This window comes from Drosophila albomicans, chromosome 3 (genome assembly GCF_009650485.2).
Source record: "Drosophila albomicans strain 15112-1751.03 chromosome 3, ASM965048v2, whole genome shotgun sequence".
Classification (NCBI taxonomy): Eukaryota; Metazoa; Arthropoda; class Insecta; order Diptera; family Drosophilidae; genus Drosophila; species Drosophila albomicans.
In genome coordinates this window covers 21,615,011-21,632,135 of record NC_047629.2, presented here as the reverse complement: position 1 = coordinate 21,632,135, position 17,125 = coordinate 21,615,011, and the positions used below count along the sequence as shown (strand labels likewise).

Below are 17,125 nucleotides of genomic sequence, written 5' to 3'. Positions count from 1 at the left end.
GGATAAGAAAGAAGTTCATCAGAGAAGACCAAAGGAATAGGCGAAAACTGATTCTAGAATTGATAAATTAAACTCTATTTGAGTATTTGACTATTCTTATAAAATATTTTAAATATTAAATCCAGTAATCAATGGTTACCATAAGTGTAAGGAGAGATTTATGAAAAAGGCAATACTTTGCAGGATTGAGAAGCAATAAGTTATTCACAGAAGATCAACTAGAATAGTTGTTCTTTTAAGGAATGTTTGTAGATTGTGTTGATGAAATAGAATTAAAATTTTATTATTCTTATTTTGACTTCTTTAATTCGCAATAGTAAAAAGCGATCGAGAAATTCTTATCTTGACCAAAGTATAAAAAATAACAAATACTTTACATAGTGAGGTAAATTATTCCTTTTGTTTGCTGCTTAGAAGTATTCCCACAGTTTGATTCTTATTAAATAATGACTGACTTATTGCCACGTTTTTCTGACAGAAATATGTAATTCTCTTTTGACTTTGATCTGTAAATTGTTTCCAGGGTAGTTGAGAGCGCTGCCGATGTCGATGCCGATGCCGCTGCCTGCTGTTTTTGCTCTTGGCTTGTTGCTTTCTTTTGTTTTGTTACTCTTTCATTTTCATTTCCAATGCTCAAGCACAAAACTCTTAACGCTCATTAGTTTTCTAACTTGCCGTCGAACTCGTTTCTCACACACGACGCGCGGCTCTGCAATTAATTAATGCCAACAGTCCAACAGCACAAAACACAACACAACATGAGCAACATATCCAGCAGTAACAATAACAACAGCAACAGCAACAACAACAACAACTGGCTATAAGAACAGCAACAATGCCGCCTGCCAGCGCTAAATTCTAGCCAGATTCCAGCTAAATTGTTTGCGCTGTCTTTGAACTTGCGCCGCCATCAGAGCTTTGCCGCTTCCCCGCCGCCACCCGCCAACTGATCACATCGTTGTTGTGGCTGTTGCGGCTGTTGGAGATGGCCAACCGTCAATGCTTTGCATTTTTTCAACAGAAATTATAACAAATAATTGCAACGCTTACAATTTGCCCTGGCTACACACAACGGGGCAACAGGTGCAACAGAGTTTCACCTTTTGTTGTGGCCAACAAGAAACATCAGCTCCCAGGTTAGTTGTATGCATTTTAGTCATGGGCATCCACAAGGCATTTCTCTAGCCATACTTGGTAGTCGTAGCTTTGGTTGTTAATTAATTAGCAGGCCAAGTGAAAATGCATTTGGCCAGTGCCGTTGGTCGTTTTTGATATTGATGACTTTGCTTCCTTTCATTTTGGTTATCTGTTTTCCCTGCAGCTAAGGAAATAGTTTGAGTTTGGGGGAAAAAAACAGTAGATGAGCTGAACTTAATTTATTGCTCTTTCAAGGGTATCTTCTTGGTCTCGTTTTTTTTTATTTTGATGTAGCTTTTTCTTTTGTTTACAAGTTCTGAACCCACACGAGAAAATTTCACTTTTGTTTCTTTCGGCCCAGACAAAAGCGACATTCGAGCCACGAAAATTTGAGGTCAACAAACAACTCGTTCCCATTACAACGGCAGCAGCTCGAGCTCAAGATCTCTCGATCGATGAGAAGCAAAAGTGCTGTCGAGTCCATTGAAATTCTTGAGCTGCTGCTGCCAACCGCAAATGAACTGTTGCTGTTGCTGCTGCTGCGTGCATGTTGCCAATGGCTCTTATACCTGTCTCAACAAACTGCTGCCTCCTCCTCCTCATCCTTCTTCCCTGCCTGTCCCACAAATACGTGCGTAATTTAATGCCAACTTAGAAGAGACTCCGACAAGAGCATGAAAAACATTCCTGTGCCGACAGCTGCCCTTACGAAAAATATGCAAACTTTCGATCCAGTTGCAATGCAATGTGACAGACACCAGACCCATGACATGATATGCCATTTTAGGAGTTGCAACACTGTGGCAGCAACAGCTGCTGCCAGCTTGCCACTCTTTGCCAGTTGTTTGGGCCATTGATTTTGTGTGTTGTCATCGCTTGATGAGGCGGCAGCTGGCCGGCAGGCTGGCAGGCTGGTCGTGGACACTTCAGCTCATCAAAGTGACCAAACAAAAGTGAAAATCTGCGCTTTCTAATTACGCGCAACAGCAGCAGCAACACGAGTGGCAGCTGCCGCAATTCTTGGCTGACGAAGCGTGCATAATTAAAGGCCCTCTTGCAGCAAGTTGTTGCCTAATTATGGCTAATACATGACGCTGCCTATATGACTAACTTATGTATTATGCGTTTTCATTTTATACTTGTGTGTTGTTGTAGTAGAAAGTCAGCCAGAGTCCAAGAATCAGCAAAAGTCTCTCGTCAAGATTCTGTTGCGCATCGTTGAGCGCTGGGCATGCGCATGACCTTCACTCTAAACTAACCAGACAATAGGGAGAGAGTGTGTGTGTGTGTGTGACGAAGGGGAATTGGCTAGAAAACAGCATTATCCAGCATTAAATGGAGCTGGAGCTGGAACTGAAGTTGCAAACAAGTTGGACTTGTCAGTCGCTTGGGTACGCTTCGGCTTCGGCTTTGGCTTCAGTTTTGATTTTGGTTCGGTTTCTTTTTGGTCTGCTGCTTGGCTGCTTTTGCGCTCAGTTTGTTTTTCGCATGGCTATTTATTTGTTCTTGGCATGCTCCTTGGCCCGGTCGGTCGGCAGAGTTGATTGCCAAGCTGCGTTCTTATTGCCTGCACGCCTCAAACTTATCACTGGCCATAAATCTTGTCCCGCATACCAGAGACAGCGACAGCGACCAGGCCGGATCCAATGTAAAAGAGACTCAGCAGACTCTGTTGCAGTCTCAGGCTGAGACTGAGGCTGAGACTGGTTGCCATGCCATGACCATTACCAGTTGGTTGGCTTTGCTCCAGCTTCATGGCACAATCGCAGCTTGAGCTGCAGCTCCAGGTTATTAATTCGCTGCCAACGGGGTCAAGGATGCAGTCAGTTATTTCTTGTTGCCGCAGTTGCAATATTGCCTGCATATCCTGCCCTGTACACGCTAATGAGACGCGCCTTCAGCTTGCGCAATTCGCTGACGCATCCTTATCTTGAATGCAACCAGCCCTATGCTGCTTCCCCCTCACGGTTGTGGCAGCAATCTCTTAAATGCCACAACTGATTACCAATCAGGCCAAGTGGCGTCGCTGCAGCGCATTAAGTCACAAAGATTTACTTTCATTTGGCCACAGCACTTAAAGGGCTCCCTTCCACAACTGCCACTTGACAGCTGGCGAAAGGCGGCAGGAGGAGGAGGAGGTGGAGACGCTTTCGGTTTTCGCCTTTCAGTCAGCTTACAATTTGCGAAAGTGTGAAAACGGCCATCAACACAAACCACTTCGATTTGCCGACTAAATGCAGTCAAGAGTTCAACTCAGCTCATTAACTACCCACACAATTTTAAACAGTTTGCTGATCCTGAAGAGAAAAGCAACTCAAATTCAAAAGAATCTTTACAAAGTAGGAATTGATTGAGAAGTGTGTTTATATAAACATAATTATGTCGGTATTCAGAGTTAGTTTATATTAAAATATAGTCAAAGCAGAATTAATTAATTTTGTCTGTAAATGAGAAGTTTCCTTTAATTCCTATTTGTAAATGCTTTAAATTATTTTTTTGTATTATAGAGTGTATCATTATTCTTAAAGTGTACCAAAATGAAAATATCAGAAAAATACCAAACTTAAAAATTAAGTTTAAAATACCATAAGGAACCATAATATGCGAAGTTGTCAACCAAAGCAACTAAGACTCGATGGCTAGATTTATGATCCTGTCACATCAATTTCCTGTTGGCAGAAAGTTATAATATTTTTTTTACTGTATGGATAGCAGGAATATAAATATAACATGTTATTTGCTATTTGCATTTAATCAAAAAATAGAGTTGTATAATATCATCCAAAATATTTCTAATTTGAAGCAAGTTTTCCTTATCAATTTCTATCATAAACAATTTTCAATTTGCTTAAGATTCTGAATATATGTAAATAGCATTTGCTAAGAATCAAATTCAGTAATTAATTGTTTCTATTTGTTATCTACGTAATCTAACTATTTGCATATACATAAATCATTAACTAATAGATATCAAAATCTAACTAGAATTTTTGAGATCACGCAGAGCTGTTGGAATCCAAATGATTTGTAAACGATCTTACCTATCTATTGTGACCTTCGATAATAAATCTTGGCGCATTTCGAAAGAGTTGGGTTAAATTGCAGTGCGCGCAATTTAAGTAAATGGAAGGGGAGACTAAATTTAAAAGTATTTAGTACTTGTAATAACAGAAGTGAGCTTGCATTTTGCAATGCAATTCTGAATGCTGTGTGGCTGACAGGCAGCCCACAGAGAGCTAAAGAAACTAAGCAAATGACTGACTGACTGACTTTGTGACTGAGTAACTGAATGACTGACAATCGTTTTGCTTTGGTTTCGTGCTGTTGCCAAATTCAAATCGAAATCGCGGCACGATCGCGCCCAAGTCGAAGTTGTAGTCGAACTCGTAGTTGAAGCTCAAACTGAAACTGAAGCTGAAGCTGGAGTTTTGGCCACGTTGAAGCTGACACGTTTGCTCGCATTTTGATTGCAATTTCTTTTCTTTTTGTACTCTACGCTGTGCTGTGCTGTGTGCTGGGGCGCGTTTTCTCGCTGGCTCTCCATTAAAGAGTCAAATTCGTGTTGGCCATTAAAAGTCAGCGACAATGGAAAACGCAAATCAAAAGTTAGAAAATTTCCTCACGAAATCATCCAGCAGCAGTTGAAGATGACGACGATGACGATGACGATGATGATGATGATGATGAGACCAGGCTAAAATGGACAAAGAAAAACATGGAGAAAACTTCGATAAGCTCTGGCTGCTTGCTGCTGCTGTTGCTGTTGCTGTTGCGCAGCGACATTTTCGATTTTCAATCAGTTATTGTTGTAGTTGTAGCTGTTGGCAGCTTGACACGAAAATCTCAACTCAAAAATTCCATTTGCAGTGCCAAAGGAGTGTGTGTGTATGTGTGTGTGTGTGTGTGGGAGGCAAACGAGGCGGGGAACGCGTTTATCTCTCTGGCTGTAGTCGACGTGTCTTGGCGCATTCTCATTGCACATTCCGCCAAATATTTTTAGATCATGTGACAGCTTGGCAGCCACAGTCTCAAGTGTGTCATGTGTGTGTGTGTGTGTGTGTCTGTCTGAGTGTGTGTGTTTCTGTTACAATCATAATAAAGCAAAAGTCAAGTTGCCAACGCGTGGGTGGCAGCTCCCCTTGCAGTTTCCCCCCTCCACCATCTCTCCCTCTCTCGGTTATCATTTTATTTATTTTATTTTTGCCGGACAATTGAATTCGCTGTCTGACATTTCTGACCCCGTGCCGCTTGATTCATTCGTCGAGTGAGTCACGTGTCTTCTGACGTCGTCGCATTGCAATGATATCAACAAAAGTTTATTTTTTTTTTCATTAAATACCGCAAGCTTAACTGAGTAATACCGTTAGCTGTTATATTTGGCATTGACCAATGGGCATTTTTGTTCTTTTATTTCCAACCCAAAAAATAAAACACTGAACAACAATCTGACAGCTGCGCGCGCTTAAAAGAATTATGAATGAAATTTCACTTTTGTATACGAATTGAAACACGTTCTTACGCTTTTGTTTTTCGCTTTTGCGTTTTTCGTGTAATCGCATTTGCTCAATGACACTTGAACTTCTTAGTGAAATCTATGTGGAAGAGTAAAAGCTGTAAAAAGTGTTTAAAGTAAAAGTATTTGGCCAACGGCGACCAGTTATTTATTGGGTGATTAATTAATTTCGATTTTTATTAAGTGTTTAGAATTAAAGCCAATTTCGCAACTGATTTCTAATGCAATTAAACTGATAGCCAACACTTGCAAATATCAAAAGGAATTCGTTGATTAACTAATTAATTTTGTTTGTGACTTGAAACTTGAAAATTGAAATTCCAATTTATTGAAATTTGATGGTGCCATAAATTATTTATGTTAAATATACTTTGCTTAGTAATTAGTTTAGTTTTAATTGAGTGTCTACAACTTTCAAAGAAATTCCAATCATTATCTTTCTTTCTTTTTTTCTCACATAAGAACAAACGTGTTACGCATACGCCATGTGATTCGACTAATTGTCAATTTTGCGCCATTCTCTTGGTGTGTTTTTGTTATTTTTTTTTGTGAACATTCTACAATCTAGATAAACGAAATGGGTAACAAATTTGGTGGCCAAACTCGAGAGAGCAGCAGCAAAAGTCTCAGTAGTTTTCCAGCCTTAGGGCGCATGCTTAGCACTCCATCAAGTGATTTATTTAACACGCGCTAGTTGAGTCTAAAAGAGAATTGGGTGAGGAGACTGTTGTGTACTATTAAGAAGCATCAGACAGCAGTCAGCAGTTGGCAGTCGGCAGTCCGAGGCCAGCGGCGCTCAGCTGCGTCCAGCTGTTGACCCACTGCACCACTTTTAATACGCGCCCCACCATTGCTGCTGCTACGATGCCGCTGCCGCTGCCATTGATTTATTGTGCGAGATGCTGTATCTGTAGCTCTCTGCGTTGTATCTTTGGCTGGAGTTGAAGTTGATGCTCATCCGGGGCAATTTCACATGGAGCGCACACAGCTGTGTCTGGCTGGATAATTACGGTGGGCCAGTCAGTCAGTTAGTCAGTCAGTTTCTCTCTAGGAATACGAAGTTTGGTATAAAGTAAAGGGCTTCAGTTGCCCCGTGGGACAGTTGCTGATTTAAATTCGTGTTAGAGAGACAAAATAATTACGGCAATTGGGCAAAAACAAAAGACAGACACAAACCTCCAAAAATAAAACAGCGCTACAAAATGAAACTGACGGGCACGACGAACGAATAAGTGAGTGAGTGAGTGAACGAATGAATGAATGAGTGACTTCGATTTTGGTCTTGGGAACGTTTCGAACCATTAAAATTCTTTTGCTAGCTGCAAACGATGCGCCTTCAGGCAAAATGCTCGCAACTCGCAACTCGCAGCTCGCGACTCTCAGCTCGATTTTCGTCTCATTGCCAGGCAGGGCTTAAGTAGTTGACCCACAAATAAAAAATGATTTGACTGCCGCCACAGCGACAACTTTGGCTGCTGCTATTGCATTTGTCAGTCTGTGTCTCTGACTGTCATATGATTGTTATTATTATTATTATTATTTATTATATGTATATGTATATATTTGCCATTAAGCAGCCAACAATTCTATGGCGCCAAAGTCAAAAAGACAATCAACAGCTGCCCACGTCGATGGCGGCAGCGATTGCAAATGCGATGGCGATGCCGATGTCGCTGCCGTTGTCATTGTCGGTGGCTATGAGACATAGACACACACATAGACAGCGAGTTCGAGCCAAAGTCAGTCAAGTGGCTCTGAGAAGGCTTGGTCGACTCCGTAATAATGTTAACTTTTTTTTGGGAGCTTTGAGTATTTACAATTCGATTTGCTTTTGCGAGAGTCTCAAACATATTTGAAAAAAAAAAAAAAAAAAAAATTAAGTATACGTATAGCGTGATTTGATTGAGCATTTGACACCAGGGCTGCCGTAATGATTGAAGCAATTGAAACTCCAAACATGCACATTATGACACGTCTCGCAACATATAAAGTACCACTTAAATAAATGTAACGCTTGGTCATAAATTGAACGGCCTTTGGCCACTTGAGTGAGCTTAAGTTAAGTTAAGTGGTAAATGGAAATTTTGTATCACACATTGAAAGCAAAGAGTTCTGCATATATGGAAAATGATCAATGCACGATTTATGAAATTGCATTTCAAACTATTTTAATAACAAAATACAATGTGAACACGGAACGTATACTTAATGTGCATACTTAATATGTGTAGCCAAAATTGTTGCTGACCGTTATCTGTATCAAAATCAATTGGCCGGCTTTAATGCAGCCCTGGTCAGGCAATCAGTCAGTCAGTCCCTGTGCTGTGGCTCAGTTACTTAATCCGGCTTATTATGGACGCTCCGTTTGCTTGCCAGCATTTTTTTGTTTGTGTTATTTTGTTGTCCAGTTTATTTGAGTTTTCTGTTTCGTTTTCGGTTGTGCGCTGCTATTATGTACAAAGCATTTTTCCAGGTTTTCAACATTCACGTTGACTGCACTTCAAAATGTTTCCAAGTTGGCAATTTTTGCCATGAGCCGGCGGATTATGCGCGATGCGAAGACTCTTGAATGCTTATCGCCGCACACCAATCGCTGCACTGCAATAATAATAATTTTCACTTAATTATCTAATGAGCACACGGCAAACAAACAAAAGTATTAGGCATGATGATGATGATGACGATGCTAGCTAGAGTTTGGGGCTTTTGGGTTTATGTTTGATTTTTGCACGTAACAATTATGCGATCATTTGCAAACTGATCTCTGAGTCAGTCTGTGACCCAGCGGTGATGTGGACATAGCTAATGATAGCCACAGATTTGCAGTGAAATCTCGCATTACGTATACGCAGCATTATGCAATTGACCAAAAGTTAATGAAATGCACGACTCGAACTTAAAGTATTTCATTTCGTTTTTCTTTCTTTCTTTTTGCAGGATGATATGCCACAGCCACCAACGCAGCCACATTCACAGCAGCAGCAGCAACAGTTGCAACAGCAACAACAGTCGCTGCAGCATCTGGATCAATGCGGTTTAACACAAGCAGGTCTCGAGGAGTACAACATACGCGCCTCATCCTACTACGATCAGACGACATTCCACCACCAAAAGCAGCACTCATATGCGCAATCCGAGGGTTACCACAGCTATGTGTCCAGCTCGGATTCCACATCGGCGACACCGTTCCTGGACAAGTGAGTAAATAATATAATATATACATATAACTGAATACTTTGTTGTGTTGTTGAAGTTTAAAGTAATTTTATTCGTTGTTGGCTTGAAAACATGTTTCATGGCGACAATTATGAATTTTATTTTTACACACATACAAACAGACAGACAGACAATTGGTGAAACACTCGCAGACAGTCTGAAAAAAGTGATTAAAAATGATTCTTGGTAAAAAGCAAATAACAAACGTCGCACATGAGCCATAAAAAAAAACACAACAACCGAACTAGCTTAACTTTCAAGGTCTTTGCAAGAGACTCGAGTTGCTCTATTGTCATCGTTGTTGTTGTTGTTGTTGTTCTCGTTGCTGCTGAACTTGCCACCAGCTAGCCAAATGCTTGAAGAGAGTTTTATGTCTGTTTGTGTACTCGTTGTTCATGTCATGTCGCTTGCCGAGTATCGCCATCGAAATGCGATTTTGAAGGCTAAGCCGAAATTCAAGTAATTACGGCCAAAAAACCTTTTGTCTGTCTGTCTGTCTGTCTATCTGTGTCTGTGTAGAAGGAAACGCCAAACATGACAACCACAAATTTCAAAGCTTTACTTTTCTATATAGTCAACGACGCAGCACGCAATGATTTGCCATTTTTCTCCAACTTCGTTTTCGTCTTCATCTACGTTTTTCTAACCGAATTGTCTTTTATTTGTGTATTGCAGATTGCGTCAGGAGAGCGATCTGCTGTCGCGTCAGTCACATCATTGGTCCGAGAACGATCTATCGTCGGTCTGCAGCAACTCGGTGGCTCCCTCTCCGATTCCATTGCTCGCCCGTCAATGCAGCAGCCGCAGCAGTAGCGGCGGCAACATTAGTGGCGGCGGTGGCAACAACTCCCTTGGCCAGCATCATCACTCCAACGCCAACAACAACAACAATCATAGTCCCAACAGCAACAACATCAATCACAACAGCAACAACAACAACAACAGCTCAGAGAGCACTTCATCCACGGAGACGTTGAAATGGCTCGGATCCATGAGCGACATCTCCGAGGCGAGTCATGCGACGGGCTACAGTGCCATTGCCGAGTCGGGTAAGTTGTACACAACTATCTTCCGGCAAAGAAACACACTTGAATTAATCAGAGTTGCGCCTCAAATGAAACAAATATCAAAGTCGTTTAACATGGCCTGTTATCAGTTCGATTGTTGCTGCTTCAATTTGCTGACAATCCTTGATTCATAATTCTGCTACTGTTTGCTTGCTGCTTTGCTTGTTTGTGGCATTAATGTCAATTTTTCAAAATTATTATCTCTTCAGTCAATATTAACATTTCCGCACTAAATGACAGCGTTATGTCAGCTTTATTGCTTTGAGCAATATTATTCGGTTCGCTTTGAATAAATTGTATTCCATATGATATTGATATTTATAGCTTGAATCTCAGTCGAAGTTGCTCTAGTTACAAAAGAATTTGCTATATAGTAAAGTAGAATTGAACTCTAAATTATAAATTATCATAAAGAACCTAAATATTGTTATTTACACAAGTTTTTGTTCTTATTAAATACTCACAATGTTTAATAGGATATTGAGTTTAAATTGATTTAAAACATTTCCCTGGTCTATTTCAATTGAGCTTGAAAACAGCTTCATTTATTCAGATGAACTTATTCTGCAAAGTATTCAATTAAGCAAAGAAATTGAATAAAAAAATTTTTATTATTAATATTGTATGTCAACAATTTTCTAAATTGTTAAGAAATTCCACTGTTATAGATAATGGGCAGAAAATTTAATAATTATATTAGCTATCCATAGAGTAGAATGGTATATTCTTAGTTTTTTGTCCTGTGTATATATTTATATATATATTTTAAAATGAATACCGCACTATTTTGCTTTTATTCACAAAGGTTAGCAGTTATATCAAACTCGAATACACTCGACTGTAGCCTTATTAATCCAATTACAAATTGATATACAATTACATTCTACAGAGCATTCAGTTAAGCAAAGAATTTAAATTGAAAAATGTAGTAGTTAACTTTGTAATATCAATAGACATATAAATACTTCAAATATTATCTAAACATTTAGTAAATTTATAAAAGAATCTAAAAACTTTGTCACTAGCCGTATCTCATTTAATTCCATAGTCAGAATTTAAATTGAGAATATCAGAGTTAAACGGTTGCAGGAATATCCCAGCTGAAGCTATCAATATCAGCAAAGAGAAACGTGTCTGGCACGAGCGTGACTTAATCTAAGTTATTTTTTGGCCTCTGCGCTCAGAAGCCTTCTAAACCAGTTGCTGCCTGCTGTCGAAGATATTTTTGTTCTTTTTTTTTGGGCGACTGTCGATTTGGCCACTCACATAAGCGGGGGTCGACCTTGGGTCATTGTTTGTTTTGTTGGCCCCACTTCGACCCACTTTTACTAAGCAGCAGCAGCAGTTGGAGACAGCTCCTGGCTGCGCCTTTGGGCCACCATTCGAATGTTGTTGCTCATTTTTGTCTGTTTGCTTTTGTTTCTCCTGCAGTTTCCTCGTCGCAGCTGATTGTGCACAGCTCGCGAGTGCTGACGCCCAAGCGACATCAGAGCGAGAGCGTGCTGTATCTGCACGACAACGAGGTGACATCAACGTCCACACAGTCACAGCAACAGCAACAGCCACCGCAACTGGCTGGAACAGCTGGAACATCGTCGGGCAGCAGCACCTCAATTAACAGCGTCAAGCAGTCGCCGCCGATCTCAGAGGATGTGGTGCAACCGCTGCGCGTGCAGCATCGTCACAGTCCCAGCTATCCGCCGGTGCATCAGTCGATGGCACTGCATCGCTTCCAGCAACAGCATCAGCATCAGCCCGCCAACTACAAGCTGACCGCACAGAGTTCCTTGCCCGAGCTGGAGTCGCCGCCGCCGCCGTCGTCGTCAGCGATGCACGAGTCGCGCTCGCTGCTGGGTCAATCGCACTCCACGGGCGATCTGCAGCAGCATCAGCAGTCGAAGCAGCTGCAGCGACCGGCGCAGAAGCACAAGTCCAGCATCTCGGTGACCATCTCCAGCAGCGAAGCAGTGGTCACCATTGCACCGCAGCCGCCGCCCAGCAAGCCGCAGCTGAGCAAGCTGGAACTGCTCAGCTGTAGTGCACCTAATGTGGCCTCCAGCGGTGTGGAGCAGTCGCCCCCTCTGCCGAGTGACTCCTATCGCAGCAATCATCGTCTGTTCCCTGTGAGCACCTACACGGAGCCGGTGCACAGCAACACCTCGCAATATGTGCAGCATCCGAAGCCGCAGTACAGCGCCAATCTGCACAAGTCCGCCAAGTAAGTCAAGTACTTTAGAGCACTTTATTTAATATTCTTCATTAATGTTATTCTTTTCCCATAGACTACCTGTGATAACGCCAGCGGGTTCCGCCGTGCAGCCCGCCTGGCATTCGGTGGCGGAGCGCATCAATGACTTTGAGCGCAGTCAGCTGGTTGAGGGTCCCAAGTTTGCCTATCTGGAGCCCAGCAAGACGCATCGCCTCTCCAATCCGGCGTTGAAGGCCTTTCAAAAGAACGCCGTGCAATCGTATGTGGAGCGTCAGCAGCAGCAGGCGCACAAGGAGGAGCAACAGCTGCTGCGTCCGCAGACGCATTCCTCGTATCAAGCTCTGCCCGTTGAACGGAAATCGTTGCCCAACAACATGACGCCAATGATGATTGGCATTCCGAGCAGCGTCGGCAGCGCCAGCTCGGGCAGCATTTCACCCACCCCGCCACCGCCGCCGCCTCGCTCCCGTTCCTTGCTGCCGAATCTGCTACGTCGCTCCAGCTCCGCATCGGACTACGCGGAGTTTCGGGAGCAGCACAGCAGCAAACCGCCGAGCATACGCAACATTGGCAGCGCCGAGAAGATGTCGTTCAATGACTGTGGCATGCCACCGCCACCGCCGCCGCCACGCGGCCGTGGCAGCATGCCAGCGCGACGCACTTCCTCGGCCACCGAATACGCGCCCACGAGGGAGAAACTGTTGCTGCAACAGGCTGCGGCACTGGCGCATCAGCAGCATCATCCACAGCAGCATCGCCATGCAGGTGCCCATCTTCACGGCCATACCCATGCGCATGGCCACGCTCATGGCTATGCGGAACGTCCGCCCGAGCGGCCGCCAAAGCATCCGCATTTGCGTGTGCCGTCCCCGGAGTTGCCACCGCCGCCACTCGGTGGCGAACTGGACACCAGCTACACGTTCGATGAGCCACTGCCGCCGCCACCGCCGCCGGAACTGTTGCAGCCACGTCCGCCGCCATCGCCGAATCGTCGCAATAGCTTTGCGGGTGCATCGACGCGTCGCAGCACCGCCTACGCGGTGGCAGCAACACCAACGCCCACGTCGCTGGCGCCAAAGGTGCCGCCGCAGGTGCCCAAGAAGCCAACGAGCTTGCGGCAGGTGAGTTGAATTTGTAAATTTTGTGATTGTCGATTTACTGATGCCACACTTTTGTTGCAGCAACATCAGCAGCAACAGCTGCCACACAAGCCACAGCTGTCGAATGGCGCCGTCAAGCCCACAAATCTGCCTACGAGCCGCAAGCGTCCGCACAATACGCCGCCCATCCTGGAGAGCGTTGCCACAGCCACAGCAATCCCATCATCAGCCACATCCAATGTTACTGCCACAGCCAGTGCCACATCCAGTGCGGCACCGCCGCCGCTTTTGCCGCGTGCGCGTCCCACGCACGCTGACAGCGTTATAGCCAGCAATCTGGAGAGCAATCAGCAGAAACGGTGAGTGCAACACACACACAAACATTTGTACATCAATCATACGCCCCGTTTCACATGTGCAGTTTCCTTTAAGGCAATGTTTTGAAACTCACATTCGCGTTCCCCGCGTTTAAATTGAGCCAAGCAGGAAGTTTCTTAAGGCTTGCAAAACTATTGTGAAAGAGGGGATAAATAAGTTGGATAAAAAGTATTTAAGTTCGGGGGATATCAAGCTGACTAAAAAGTATTAAACTTAGAGAAGGAACTTTAAATTTATTTCAAGTTATCATACCTATAGCATCATAAGTATCACAACTATAATATCTGGGAGCAAATTGAACCTATTTGTAGTATAATTTTCTGGAGTTTATAGATAATCAAATAATTAAGCTAAATTGGGAGTCATAATATCTTTTTAATTTGATTAATAAATAGCTTAACGAGCCTTTCAGTATATCTTCAATAGGTTTTCTATGGTATTTTGAGTTAAATGGATATTAATTGTCAATGGTACTTTAAATTTTTTTAAAAGCATCAATAGTATTATATTAGCTGCAATTAACTGAGAGTGAATTAATGCTCTAAGTATTTCCTCCTTGTAGTATAAATTTGTTCACTTGCTAGACAATCAAATTATTTGGTATAATTGGAAAATAGTTTTTATATTATGCTTGGTAAAACAAAAATAGCTTTCACAAAAATAAATTTGATATCAGATATACTTAAATCGTTTAAGTAGTTTAGTTATTTAGAAGTATTATAACTACAATAATAGGCGAAAATAAATAGTCTGTTTGTGGTATAAGCTACAGCACTTTCTAATCAAATGAATTGTGTAGTTTTCATTCTCGTGCTTAAAAGTTATTGATAAAATTGCAAAAGTTTTCAACAGAATATATTTGATATCAGAAATATCTTAATCTTTATTTAGATATCAGAAATACTTCAATCTTCTATAAGATATTTTTGAGTAAAATAAGTAAGCATAATTGTCAAATAGGTAACAATAATTTGCAAGCACAAAGACCACTTTATGAAGATATATACTGAAAGGCTCGTTAAGCTATTTATTAATCAAATTAAAAAGATATTTGGTGCGCAGATCTCTTAATACTTTTGAACAGCTTCAACATTAATCTCCCAGTTCGACAAACAAGATTAAGATATTTTGCAAGCTCTGCTTTGCTTAATTTATGCTTTGCATCATTTGGAGCCAATGTCATTGGGTCAGTGATTTGAAATGATCTTGCGAATCACACAAAAGACTCATAATCCAGTTTGAAATGAGTCTAATAATAAACTGGCTAATTACTCGACACGCATGTCGCCTTGAGAAGTTGCTAAAAATATTTGGCAATTGCTGGATTAATGTTGGCAGCTTAAAGCGCATTAAGTGTAACCATGACGCGCCTCACTGCGAGTATTTTGCATTGTTCTTGACCTTATCGAATCCAATTAAAGTCAATGCAATGCAGTGCGTGGCACAGTAGCCATCGCTGTTTCTGTTGTTATTGCTGTTGCCACAGTTGCAAGCTTCACTGAGCACAGTCTTTAAAGAGACAGAGAGCGAGAGAGAGAGAGAGAGAGAGAGAGAGAGGAGTGCGTTGTTGCATTGTGCTGTGAGATGGAGTGTGGCTAATAAGCCGCTTCCTTCGGGGCCAACTTTGGCCGTCAATCAGCTGTCGCCTAATGCCTGGTGATCGGCTGTGCCTAGCGCCTAATTGGATTATTATGAAACACACGGGGAGAGACAACAACAACATAAATCAAGCAAATCAGGCAAATCGAGTGTCGGACTCTGCTTCGGACTTCGACTTCGACTTGGCTGCTGCGATTTGGACTTTCGCTTTTAGCTTTGTGGGCCATTGTGGGTGACCCAATACTCCTATCTCTCGTCTCGTCGCGCCACCCTCGCGATTCCTCAAATAAAAGCCAATCTCCAGCAGCCAATAAGCCAAATCACTGATCGCCAATTGACGTTGTCGCTATTGGCTTTAGTTGCTGTTGTTGTTGTTGTTGTTGCTGGCGCACCTGAGCCGCAACAAATGTGTCAACAATTTATGTGGTGCTCCTGTGGCGTGTGGGCAGCATGGAAGCTTGGCGTTTGGAGCTCAAATCGTGGGCCGTTCTTTGTTCTGATTGTGGGTAAAAGCAAAACGAATTGTAATCGAAATCGAAATTGAAATTGGAATTTATATTTTTCGGCCATGCTCTCGTATATGTAGTATACAAAAGGTCCATTCTATTGGGTCGCTGACATTGATAGATGAACGCTGTTGGGTTCATTAGCGCATAGTTTTTGCACCCACTGTAACCAAAGCATATGCTGGGTGCGGGCATTAGATAACCTAACCAACAACAGCCAGCGAAACAGCCAGCGAAACAGCCAGCGAAACAAGCCAACAAACCAAGTGGAGCAGCTCCACAACATGTTGCTGTAGTTGTTGTTCACAATTGTTGCTGTTACTGTTGTTGATTGTGTTGTTGTTTGTGTTGTTGTGGCATGCTCAATAATTTCTGTGGCCTGTCATGTTTTCTGTGGTGGCTTCGTTGTCGTTTGGCTCTGACACCGCTGTAGACCTTTGTGGCACGATTTGTTGCAGCACATCCAGCACGAGACAAATATTGACACAATTTGTGGCAAGTTTTGGGGCTTGCCTCTCTCCCATCTCTGCGCTCATTCAGTGAGTTATCTATCTGTGCCCCAAAACAGGGTTCAAATGCCGCTTAAACCGAACGTGCCTCATTTGCATTTTGAAAGTTAACTGGCTGAATCTGTCGTCGTTGCAGTCTCGTGCAGAAATTGGAGCAAAGGGCAATCGCATTTCCTCGCCTGGTTGCCACCACCTGCACACACACACACAACATAGGCACACTCTTTGACGTTAACAGTAATCACTGCTTTGCCTGACAGCCACTATTTTTTGGGACCCGCTTTGCGGTCATTAATTGGCTGACGCCAACACCTACGGCCACACTGTCAGTTGACTGGGTCTGAGGCTGACTCTGAGGCTGAGGTGTGTCAATTTGGGGGCCATGTGTTCTCGACAGGCGCTAATTATCGCCTCTGCACAGCCGGCGGCTAGCGGCTGGCGGCAGGCGGGTTGCTCAGGTCCGTCGAGAGACCATTTGAATTAATTTTCCAAACCAATTTTGGCCACACACTCTTCTGTAGCTGTGTAGTCGCAGCTTTAACTTGGCCGGTCAATCTAGCGTATTATTTTCAAATTAACTGCCAACTCGATTGCGCACACGCGGCGTATGCGAAATAAATCACTCATGCGCCACGTTGCGCCTGCACCACATACAGAGCGAATAGTCAAGACAGATAGACAGACAGACATAAAATAACTTCAATTGCGCCTAGACAATTCAATTTGCGAGACAGTCGCAACTCGCGACAGACTTGCGATGCAGTCACCATGATTAGAGTGAGACCCAAAAAGTAACAATGAAAACCGACGCCAGCTTCGTCGTCGTCGTTGTCGTCGTCGTGCGCAACATTTAACAAAGTGCTTGCCATAATTTTGGCGCTATCGCCAGCT

General features: G+C 42.9%; 1 protein-coding gene across 2 annotated transcripts in view; it reads left to right on the top strand.

The window, feature by feature from the left end:
* LOC117567080 (protein Shroom) overlaps nt 1-17,125 on the top strand; it is a 55,600-nt gene that overhangs the window by 12,912 nt on the left and 25,563 nt on the right. For both annotated transcript variants that reach the window (XM_034246831.2, XM_052004403.1), the window contains exons 3-7: nt 8,588-8,847; nt 9,542-9,915; nt 11,365-12,151; nt 12,216-13,263; nt 13,324-13,601. In XM_034246831.2, coding sequence (XP_034102722.1) covers nt 8,588-8,847; nt 9,542-9,915; nt 11,365-12,151; nt 12,216-13,263; nt 13,324-13,601 — 2,747 coding nt within the window. The remainder of the gene's footprint in view (nt 1-8,587; nt 8,848-9,541; nt 9,916-11,364; nt 12,152-12,215; nt 13,264-13,323; nt 13,602-17,125) is intronic.